We start from the raw sequence: 12,287 nt of genomic DNA, 5'->3' as shown, positions 1-12,287 counted from the left end.
CATGTTTTTCCCATCCTACTTCATCTTACCCTATCAGTATATCTTTATATTCCTTTCTCCCTTGTATAATTATCTAGATTCTCCTTATAGACTATTTGCATAATTTACTCCATGTGGTAGAAGATTTCATATTCTAACCACACTCTGAGTAAACTCGTTTCTCCTGCATTCCCTTCCCCCCTCCTTCTTCAGGTACCATGCCCTAAGAAAGCATTGGCAACCATGGACCTCTCTTGGATTGGTCCATGATTATGCTTGGCAAAGCACTGCAGTGGTTTGCTGTTGCCTTCTTTAGGATGGCTGACCAGGAAATGCCCCCACTCTTACTGCCTGCCATCAAGCATATTGAAAGGATTTACAGGCTGATATTAACCTGTTTGTCCACATTATGAATGCAACTTCCCTGGCCATCAGGTGCTGAAGTGGGACTCAAACCCAGGAGCTTTTGGCCCAGAAGTAGGGATGTCAACACTGGGCCGCAAAACCTGCCTGTATTCCCTACTGGAATTATTAATGACTATCTTCTGTTTATGGACCCCAGTTTTGGACTCCCCACAAATGGAAACATCTATTAGTCAACTCCTTCATCATTTTAAAGAGCTCTATGGGGCCACCCCTCACCTCAGCCTTCCTTTTTCTAGAGAAAAGAGCCCAGATTATTCAGTCTTTTCTGATAGTTATAACCTCTCAATTCCAATATCATCCTTGTAATTTCTTTTTTTGCATCTTCCCTAGTGCCTATATATCCCTCTTGTAGTTAGGAGACCAGAACTGTGAGCAGCACTCTTAAGTATTTTTTATATTGCAGCACATGCAAGGCTGGAACCTGGGAGTGCACCAAGAATTCATGTCCAAAGGACTGCCTAGTTTATGGAGATGGCCACTATGTAACCTTTGATGGAAAAAGATACAGCTTTGATGGAAACTGTGAATATACTTTGGTTGAGGTCAGTTACATTGGGAATGGGTTGTGTCACAACATATTGTCTTTGTATGGCTAAAAAACAAAGAGTTCTTGTATTTCTGCTGATCTGTGGTATGGAATTGTAAATATTATATATGTATGTTCATTAAAAATGAACTGCACCATAACAAATGCTAAAATATGACAAACTAGACAGAGCCCAAATTTGTAAATAATGTTCCACTATACATGATGGATCTCCTCATGTTTTATGGAGATGATTTGAGTTTCCGAGGGCAGTGACCCCTGATTTTGTCATACGCGCTGGCATTAGGCATATCACAATTGAATTAGCTACGTTTTATTTGAAAATGCTTTGAGGATAACATTCAGAGAAGGAAAGTTCTAAACTTTTATGACAGAACAGTGGACTTGCACTGCCCCTCACCCACCCCCACCTCAGCTGCATTGCAACACCTTTCTCAAATTAACAGCTTATTAAGTACTTCTGAAGTGTAGTCACTATTATAATATAAGAAACACAGAAACCAATTTGCACACAAGGTCTCACAAACAGCAATGAGATAATGACCTGATAATCTGTTTTTAGTTATGTTGATTATGGGATAAACATTGGCTAGGACACTGGAAAGAATTCCTCTGCTCTTCTTCAAAGTAGTACTATGTTATGTTGCATTCACAGTCTCAGTTTAATATTTCCTCTGAAAGACAACACCTCCAACAGTGAAGCATTGCCTAAAAACTGCTCTGGAGTGTCAGCATAGATTTTTGTGTCCAAGTTTTTGGAGTGGGACGTAAATGAACTAGCAACCAAGCTACGTCTTGGTGCTTGTTTGAAAGTTCTGGCGATGAGGCATTCTGCCAAGTGACCTTGACAGTCTGCTCAGGGAACCATCCAACAGGATCCACCATCTCCTTTTCCCGCAGTGCCTCTAGGGCATTACAAGCAGACCACTGCCAGATGGACTTGTGCTCAAAGGTGTTTCTCTGCATAAATTTTTCCACGAGGGACAGATGGTACAGCACAGTCCAACTACTTGGAGCGTTCCACGGCAGCGTGGCCAGACCCATCCTTCGCAACACTGGGGAGATGTAGAACCTCAGCACGTAGTGACACTTGGTGTTTGTGTACCGAGGGTCTACGCACAGCTTGATGCAGCCACACACACATCAGGATGAGGGCTACGTTGGACACTTTTTTCCCCTTTTATGTAGAGGTTTGTATATCGTATACCTGCGAACAAGGCCCATTTTTGACCTCCAGATAAAGTGGAAGATGGTTTGGGTGATTGCCACAGCACAGGAGTGAGGAATGGGCCAGACCTGCGCCATGTACAGCGACACAAAAAGTGCCTCACATCTGATGACCAGGTTCTTACCCGCAATGGAGAGAAAGTGTCGCTCCCAGATGGCTGTTTTTTTTATACCATAGCTACTCACTCCTCCCAGTTTCTAACGTGTGCCCTGGTTCCTCCGAACCATTTCCCCAGCACCTTCAGGCAGTCTGACCTGATGGTGAAGGGGATGAAGGATCGTTCAGCCCAGTTCCCAAAGAATATAGCCTCCTTCTTGCTGTGATTTACCTTGGCTCCCAAGGCCAGTTCAAACTGATCGCAGATGTTAATCAGTCTGCACACCATTGAGCCATAGCTGACACTTAAGTTTTGGCTAGCCTTTCTGTATGGTGCAACTAAATTTCTCCTTTTACTCAGCTCGCATCTACAAACACAGACCTTACAAAGGAAGTGACTGAATAATTAGTCCTGAATGCATTTCCTAAACCCCCCACCCCACCACACCAGCCCACCATACCACCCCTGCTGCTCACTGGTCCAGGGACATGAAAATTATTTTGTAGGATGCACTGCCACAAGATTGTCTACCTCGGAATAAATCAGCAAAATGAACTAGAAACTATTTGCTATGTATGGATTAGCATTACACCAGATGCATATACTAATACACATGGCCATCTGGGTGATTCCTTATTTGTTCTAGAATGTAAAACCTTAAAGGATTTATTTTCATTGGTTAGAACATTTTCACAAATCCCTTTGTGTGCAAGGTCATTGATACAGATAGCTCTCTTTTTGATTAATCAGTTGTTAATCAGTTTACCTTAAGTATGACAAGAATTTAATAGGTAGGTAGAGACATTGTTTATCATTCATTTATGGGATGTGAGCATCACTGGCAATTAAGGCCAGCATTTATTGCCCATCACTAACTGCCCTTGAGAAGGTGGTGGTGAGCCGCCTTCTTGAACCAGTGCAGCCCATGTGGTGTAGGTACAAGCACAGTGCTGTTAGGGAGGGAGTTCCAGGATTTTGACCCAATGACATTGAAGGACCAATGAAATAGTTCCAAGCTAGAATGGTTTGTGACTTGAAGGGGAACTTGTAGGTGATGATGTTCCCATGTACCTGCTGCCACTTGGGTGCCAATCAAATAGATTGCTTTGTTTTGGATGGTGTTGAGCTTCCTGAGCGTTGTTGGAGCTGCACTCACCCAGGCAAGTGGAGAATGTTCCATCATACTCTTGTCTTGTGCCTTAAATATGGTGGACAGGCTTTGAGATGTCAGGAGGTGAGTTACTCATGCAGAATTCCCAGCCCAGACCTGCTCTTGTAGTCATAGTATTTATATAGCTGATCCAATTACATTTCTGGTTAATATGATTGCTGGGATGTTGACTGAGGGGGCTTCAGCAATGGTAATGCCATTCAGTGTCAAAGAGCAATGGTTAGATTTGGTCTTTTGTTGAAGATAGTCATTGCCTGACACTTCTGTAGCGCAAATGTTAATTGCCACTCATCAACCCAAGCCTGCCCAGGTTGCTGCATGCAGGCACGGACTGCTTCAACATCTGAGGAGTTGCAAATGAAACTGAACACTATGCAGTCATAAGTGAACATTCCCACTTCTGACCTTATGATGGAGGGAAGGTAATTGATACAGATAACTCTCTATACATAGACTTGGTCATTTTTATTGAGGAGAATAACTCGCATTCAGCTTTGAAAGAACTCTGAATGAGAGGCCTGGATTTGGCAGTCAGCAGTGAAGTTTGCTGCTGAACTCATAGAAGGCTGCTCACAAATATCTAATGATGTCTGTGCTGTGAATTTCCCCTATGCTGGCCTTAGTTTGATCTTGGCAACAACTTAGGGGATCTCAAGGTGTCCAAAAGGCTATGCAGCCAATCACATTGAAGAATTTTCACATACAGCAAACCAGAATATATAAAATACACTGAATAGCATTTACTTTTTATAGATTTTACAGAGTGTGAAATAAAGCTTGGGACATACACATGGGAATAATGTAGAAACAGAAATATCAAAAACAAAATTTAAAAATTAAAAATTTTTATTATATGAAAAAACTATGGAACTCGTTTCACAATTTAGAAACGTATAATTCAACAAATAAAAAATTAGCTTTTCGGGGCCAAAGAGGTTGTAGTACACCATTTAAAATAAAATTACATCAGGCTTAGGCTGACAAGTGGCAAGTGACATTCACGCCACCCAAGTGCCAGGCAATGACCATCTCCAACAAGAGAGAATCTAACAATTGCCCTTGACATTCAATGCCATTACCATTGCTGAATCTCCCGCTATCAACATCCTGAGGGTTACCATTGACCAGAAACTGAACTGGACTGGCCATATACACACGGTGGCTACAAGAACAGGTCAGAGGCTAGGAATCCTGCAGCAAGTAACTCACCTCCTGACTCCCCAAGGCCTGTCCACCATTTACAAGGCATTAGTCTGAAGTGCGATGGAATACTCTCCACTTGCCTGGATGAGTGCAGCTCCAACAACACTCAAGAAGCTTGACACCATCCAGGACAAAGCAGCCCGCTTGATTGGCATCCCATCCACAAACATTCACTCCCTCCACCACTGACGCACAGTGGCAGCAGCGTGTACCATCTACAAGATGCACTGCAGGAACTCACCAAGCCTCCTTGGACAGCACCTTGCAAACCCATGACCACTACCATCAAGAAGGACAAGGGCAGCAGACAGATGGGAGCACTGCCACCTTGAAGTTCCCCTCCAAGCCACTTATTATCCTGACTTGGAAAAATATCATTGTTCCTTCACTGTCACTGGGTCAAAATCCTGGAAGTCCCTTCCTTACAGCACTGTGGGTGTAAATTACAGCGCAACATAGAGGAGAAGACAATTTGATTGTGTACAAATAGGTAATGGTATTTGTGTTTTATTTAGCCAGGGCCTTCATTTATTGTGAAGATTTAAGCATTATTGATGATGCAATATTCATTATAATGAAATGTTATAACCCACTAATTATAAAATTAGCTTAATTATTAAACAATGTTAGTGTACCATCACACAAATTCCCTTTGTTGTTCACTGCAGGATCGGTGCAATCAAGGAAAAGGCACAATCCAAATATTAATAGAGAGTGTTCCATGCTGTGAAAGAGGAGTGACGTGTTCAAGAATTATCAGAATTTTATTTGAGGTATGTGTTTCCAGTTCATCAATCTGCAGTCACTAAAATGCTGTAGCTGGCATTGTGTTACAATATTTGCCTTTATTTCTAACATGCCTATCGTGATCTCACATTCTAAATCATTGGGATTTCTTCAGGATAAAGAATTGAAACTAACTGATGGCAGAGTGATTAGAACTGCGAATTCTCATGGTCAAACCCAGTGCGCAGATGATTCCTATTCACTTCACACTGTTGGACTCTATCTAATCCTTACATTTTCCAATGGGATCACTGTGATATGGGACAAACGCACAAGAGTTTCAATCACACTGGATCCAAGATGGAAGGTAAGTGCATGGTTCAAAGTACTAATATTTCCTCATTTGGACTAATTTGTTAGTATAGAAAATATATTAGGAAAGAGCAACCATTTCAGGCACTAAGGACATGTTTGTTTGCAGAAACAAATGTGCTACTTCCCATATTATGTACAATATACTGTAGACCATTACAATGAAAAAGATTACAGAATGTTGAACTCAGCATGCCTGAGAAAAAAAACCAATTCATATAATTTGTTTTTCTTTGGAATGTGATGTAGAATTGTAATTTCCATCACCAAATGTGTTAAAGTAAAGCTATCCTACCAGTGAAAATGAATCGAGGCAGTTCATTGAATCTTGTGACACACAGGAGTTAGTGTCTTTTTGGACAGTTGAAGGGTGAACTGTTGAAAATGATATAATTGGTTATTCTGTGAATGTGAATTTCCTAGCTGAAACTTTAGTTCATCCACAAATGCATTTTTGAAGAACAGATCTAGCTGCCAACCATTCCAAATAGACAAATAATCTGGAAACGAAGTAAGGGAAAATTTTCTGCCTTCATACTTGAGCATCGCGCCCCAGGAGCTGATGGCAGAATGTTAAGTGTGGGGGCTAGTAGTGACGATCCCTTTGGGACCTAGCCTGGGATTAGCTTCCCTCCCAGGCCTATCCTGCCAGCCAACTGAGTGTCGGAGCTGGCCAATTTTCCACTTCCCCGAGAACCGATCAGCTGCAGCAGAGTTGTCCGTTTGATGCCCAAAATTTGTTGGTGGCAGGAAGCCCCGGCCTCAAAATGGCATCATGGTGGCACCAGCGGGTACGAGGAGCAGCAGATCTGCTGATTTCATATCCATTTGGGGAACTACTTTAAAGTTGCCCTGCCATTGAATGCTTAAAAGAAATGTCACTATTATGGCGATTATGATTTATTAAATTATTATATGTTAGAATATATTAAGATGTATGTACACATTTATTTCAGAACAAAATATGTGGTCTTTGTGGAAATTTCAATGGTGATGTTGTAGATGATGTAACAACAAAAGGAAACTCTGTAGTGGCAAACGTGTTGGAATTTGGAAACAGCTGGAAGTCAACAATGTCCTGTTCAAATGCAGTGAATCAAACTTATCCTTGTGACAGAAACCCATACTGTTTAGCATGGGCTCAAAGGAAGTGTAGCATAATGAAGGATACGGTGTTTCAAGCATGCCATAAAAAGGTAAGTTTATTATCAAATGTGTTACTAGTAACTGGAGTGTATCCTCTTTCAAGGTATCTTGTTGCTTCTGACACTGTGTCCTAACACTTCCATCAGGTTGACCCAACTCCATTCTATGAAGCCTGTGTCCAAGAAGCTTGTGCCTGTGACTTGGAAGGGAAACATCTGGGTTTCTGTACCGCTGTAGCAGTGTATGGAGAAGCTTGTAATAAAGCTGGCGTTTGTATTCGCTGGAGAACCCCAGACCTGTGCCGTAAGGATATGCGCTATTACGAATTGAGGAGCATTATTGCGATTATTTTATATACATAGTATATATGTATATTTATGTGGTATCACAGTAAAAATAATACATACAGGGCAAAGGGAAAGATATAGGCCAGAATTTTTGTCGGGTGGGCGCAGGGCGCGTGCCCGGGAGCGGTCACGAAGCTGACCACCGCCCGCAATCGGGCCCCGACATCGATTTCATGCCGGCTGTCCAATTAACGGCCAGCCAGCGTGAAACGCACGCTGCAGCGCTCAGTGCTGCCGGGGCTGAGCCGGGACGAGTGCAAGCGCGGAAGTTTGCGCATGCGCGAGTGCGCACAATGAAAGCTCCCTGTGGCACAGAGCTGCCTCAGGGAGCTGAAGGCTTAAAAATTAAAAACTTAGCAATGTTAAAAACATGTCCCATCATGTGACTCTGTCACATGAGCAAGCACATGTTATAAATGAAATTAAAAATTTTTAATTTTATTTTTAATTGCTGTTGGAAACCTCATCCCGCCCGTGGATGAAGTTTCATAAAAAATCCATAGGCCTTTTGGCCTGCCTGCCGTAAGGTTGGATGGGCAGTGAAAAATTTCATTTAATTATTACTTTATTGGCCTTAATAGGCCTGTTAATTGTCAGCAGGCGGGGTCAGGAATCTGCTTACCGACTCAAACAGCCCGCCAGTCTCGGTAGACAGATGCCCGACACTTTAGTACCCAACATACCTGAGCCAAACCCACCATTCTCTTCCAGTTAAATTTCAACTCTGGTGTTCAGATATGGCTTCCCACTTTAACAAGGATGTACTAGCCTTGGAAAGGGTATGGTGATAGCTTATCAGCATGTTCCCTGCAATAAAGGGACTTAGATGTGGTAAATGTGGCTTATGTTGTCCTGACAGATAGGTTGGCTAAAGGCTGATCCAACCATGGTGCTTAAAATAATGAAGGGAATTGGTTAGGGAATCCAGTACAAAGACAAGTCCAGTACAAAAATGTAACTTAGACAGGATAAGTGAATCCAGAAAAAGCTCTTCCCTCAAGTGTTTTGAGAATATGGAATGCACTGTCCCAGAAAAATGTGGTAATAACATCAATTAAGGGTTTTAAAAGGGAGAGAAACTTGGTTTCAAGGGATGTAGATAAACAACATGACCTTGAATTAAAAAGATAAAAGTACCTTTTCTAACAGAAACATATATCCAGATCTTTGGACCAAATAGCTTCTTCTGTTTTTATAATAAACAGGCTGAATGGCAATTTCTGTACCGTACATTCCTGTGAATCATTCATAGATTATGTAACTTGCTTTAGTTGACTAAACAGAATAAATGTGATTATATATTAACTTCTATTTTGCAGCTGTGTATTGTGACTATTATAACAATCCTGATGAATGCAGTTGGCATTATCATCCATGTGGAACGTTAACAACAAAAACATGTTTGGACCATTATGTTGGAAAGAAGTTCTCTGCCATACTTGAAGGTTTAAACTACATTATTATCCCTTTATATCATCAGATAATATTCCTGTTTAGATATTTTACATTTGGTTCATAATTGGTATTTCTTGGATTTAAAATCATTATGCTACCACTTTTGTCGTATATATTCTACAACTTGATAAAAATGCAAAAAGGTATTTCTGACAACTTCAATGAAACAAAATAACTTTAGTTTGTTCAGTATTCAGCAGATTTGATAATTTTGAGTTCTGATTTTCACTTAGAATAGCTATTTATCTGTGGAAGAATCCTGAATGGAGAACAAAGTTTGTAACTCCATGACTTACTGTGAACATGGATGTAATATAATGCAATAATAAGCAAAAATAGGTTTAACATTGACTATGTATTTCAAAAATTCTTATCATCACATGTTACTTTTTGTTAATGAATATAGGTTGTTATGCAAAGTGCCCAGTGAGTGCTCCTTATTTGGATGAAAATATCATGAAGTGCGTTAAGTTACCTGATTGCACATGTTACTATAATGGACAGATATTGCAACCAGGTGAAGTAACAAGGAATGACTGCGAAGAATGGTAAAGTATCTATAATGATGCATTTTCTTATTTCATCAATCTCTGCTTGTGACATAATCAAATTAGGTACACTGTTTTTCCTATGCCTACCCGTTAGTAGCTGAGGAGGGTGAGCATTGCTTGGGTTGGTGGCCTTTCCTGGCCGCAAAGTTTTGGTGCATCAATTTATCTGACTGATGTTTCTCCCCCATGCACACCAGGAACCATTGATTTTCCAACTATAGAAGAGAGGGAAAAGCGATACCAGTTCTGCATCTACTTCTTATTGCCCTGAAATTTCCAGGGTTTCCACGGGGATGTATAAAACGTTCACCGACATTAGTGCAGGAATTGTTTTGGAATGGATGTAAGGGGAGAAGGACCTAATGTCATTCTTGCCTCAATTCACTCTAGGAATGTTGCTAGGATGTCCATATGGATGAATACTAAAAGAGACCCTCATACCTACCCCATCACATTGGAGTGCCTGAGAGGACCAGCTGGAAGCCTGAAAACATGAGTCTTTCTTTCCCCACAAGGAGGCACTAAATTCTTAGGCTGGTGGCCTTCCATCTCCTGTCTTTGACAGAAGCCAGAGGGCCATGAGATACTGATCGGTAGTGCTGCCATAGGCTGTCTTTGTGTCCCAGATTCTGAGAATAGAAGCATGCCAGGAGCATGTCATCACTGTGCTAATAATGTGAATCCAAAGTTCCTAGTGGTTCAGGTCAGGGCAGATGCAGTGCACGTTGCATCTAGTGACCTAGATCAGGAGGGAATAACAGGTGAATCAGTAAAGCTTTTTGATTTGACTCCATCATCCTTGTCAACATTACAGAGAAAAATATCAGCAGCATCTATAAATATTCCAATGGGCTACAATTCAATTCAAAAAAGTGAATCTAATGAAAATAATTCATTTTGTTTTTGTTGATAAGAATTAGAGCAAAAATGTTCTTTTTTACCTTCAAGACACATTTATGCAATCATTCTACAAATGCATTATATGATTGCATATCTACTTTATGAAGTCACTCATCCATTTTGACTCCATGATGTTTGTGGGAGTGGAAGAATTTCTGTGTTTCTTGGTGTGACTGTACTTACACTGGGAGCAGGGTGGGCTAGGGGGTTGAGACACTGTTGTGAAATATTTTATTCTTTTGTTTACAGTAAATGCCAGAATGGAAATCTTACATGTAAGTGATTTATTTTTGCAAACAGTTAAAATGTGTGACATAGTAGATCAATGAATTGCTAGATGCTAGTATCCTTAAGAATAATTTGTTGTTTCATATCAGTAAAATAGTTAGCAAAGCATGCCCCCAACTTAATTTTCAAATCACACTTTAAAGCTTGACATTGCAAATAGGTATCTGAACTCTTCATAAACAAAAGAATTAATGATATCTTAAGAATGAGTGATGGTAATGGAACTTATGCAGCTCCAAGGTCAACTTGGAGGAAGCCACTAGAATGGGCATATGGTAAGAATCTGCAAGTGCCACCTTTGGCACTTTGAATGTCTTTCTTGTTATTCATGAATACCAGATGATACAACCACGAGCTTGACATCTGTTAGGTGATCAGCTCTTTTACATTTTTACACTAGGCTTTGGCCTGAATCCTACCCTCAGGGTGCGCCTGAAATTGGCGCGGTGGAAGTGGGTGTAAAACCCGCTCCCAGCCGAGGTCGCGCTGTGTACACGATCTTACACTAGGGTGGCCAATTAAGGCCCGCCCAGTGTTGAACACGACTGCCGGATGCGTTTTCCATGTGCGAGGGTGGGAATGCATCAGATGCTGGGCCCAATGGGGTATTCAAAAACGGAACAGGCAACTCCCTGAAGGCTGCCAGGTGTTGTGGGGGAGACTGAAGAAGCTGTTTTGAAGCTATCCAAGATAACTGGTGTGCGGTCGTGGCCTCAGAACCTGGACGTCATGGAAGACAGGAGGGCAAGTCAGGTGGGCACTCTGCCCCCGCCCCCCCCCCCGTTTCTTAGATGAGTGCCTGGGAGTGCTGTTCGAGGAGGTCAGTGCCAGGTGATATATACTAATGCCCAGAGATGGCAAGAGAAGGCTGTCCCACCTGACCAAGAAGACCTGGACAGAGGTCGCCGCCAGGTCAGTGTGGGCATGACATGGTGTGCCACACGTGGCTTCAGTAACACAAAAGGTTCAATGACCTTCTGCGGTCAGCAAGGGTAAATGCAGAGGTGGCATGGACCTGTGCAAGGAACTTTAGGCGGGTGCCCATTGCTCGGAACATTCAGGGGTCTAAGAGTATGCATGCCAACTGGCACTGAAGCCTGCCCTGCCAAGGCTGGGATGTCAGCACGACTGGCCTGAGTGCATTGCAGGGTGAGATGTGCCCCAGTGACACGGATCGCCTAATGCCTGGGTGGGCTGTGGGGAGGTTCCAGGAAAGGACCTTCAGGGAGGCAGAACAATAATGAGTCTCTCTATTTTCCCCTGTCAGGAGAAGAGCAGTCATAATACTGCGGAGCACCGCAGAACGGGTGGAGGAGTGCCAAATCCGTGCATCCACACGAAGCACGAAAGCGTTGCACGGAAGCTGGAATGCCACTGGCCAGCTCACTCCTCCGGTCGTGGTGAGGCAGAGCTCACTGCCAGTGTGAGAAATGCATGAGGCACCTCGTCTCTCTGCTGGGTGCCCTTCCATCAATGGTGAGCAGGGAGGTGCAAACGCAGCTCACGCTGGCGGACAAGCTGCCTGTCGTCTCTGTGGGCTCCTCTCAAGGGTGCTCCAGATGAGGGCACCAGTTCCTCCTCTGATGATGCCGTGGCAACTTGTGGGTGCCCAGCCAGGCGGAGCCTGCTCAGGCTCCAGCAGCCAGAGGACGACCGCCAAGGTCACCAGGGCCACCAGGACAGCAGAGTCAGCCGGCTGTCTCCAACGCCATTGTCAGCGAGGTGGGTGGGTGGGGGGAAACCAAGACGCAGCACCCGCAGACGTAAGTTAAAGACACCTTTAGCACAGCAGGGGCATGTCACGGAGTAGCATTATTTGCATTAATTATTTTGACGTTTGTGTTAGGGATG

General features: G+C 42.7%; 1 protein-coding gene across 1 annotated transcript in view; it reads left to right on the top strand.

Moving 5' to 3' along the window:
• Positions 1–12,287, top strand: part of LOC144673104 (uncharacterized) — a 158,975-nt gene that overhangs the window by 32,221 nt on the left and 114,467 nt on the right. The window contains exons 21-27 of the mRNA XM_078535093.1: positions 809–947; positions 5,320–5,424; positions 5,553–5,744; positions 6,706–6,945; positions 7,042–7,198; positions 8,562–8,687; positions 9,104–9,245. Coding sequence (XP_078391219.1) covers positions 809–947; positions 5,320–5,424; positions 5,553–5,744; positions 6,706–6,945; positions 7,042–7,198; positions 8,562–8,687; positions 9,104–9,245 — 1,101 coding nt within the window. The remainder of the gene's footprint in view (positions 1–808; positions 948–5,319; positions 5,425–5,552; positions 5,745–6,705; positions 6,946–7,041; positions 7,199–8,561; positions 8,688–9,103; positions 9,246–12,287) is intronic.

The sequence above is a fragment of the Cetorhinus maximus genome, unplaced genomic scaffold, assembly GCF_964194155.1.
Source record: "Cetorhinus maximus unplaced genomic scaffold, sCetMax3.hap1.1 HAP1_SCAFFOLD_271, whole genome shotgun sequence".
Lineage (NCBI taxonomy): Eukaryota > Metazoa > Chordata > Chondrichthyes > Lamniformes > Cetorhinidae > Cetorhinus > Cetorhinus maximus.
The sequence above is the reverse complement of the archived record's forward strand: the minus strand, read 5'-3'. Positions and strand labels throughout refer to the sequence as shown.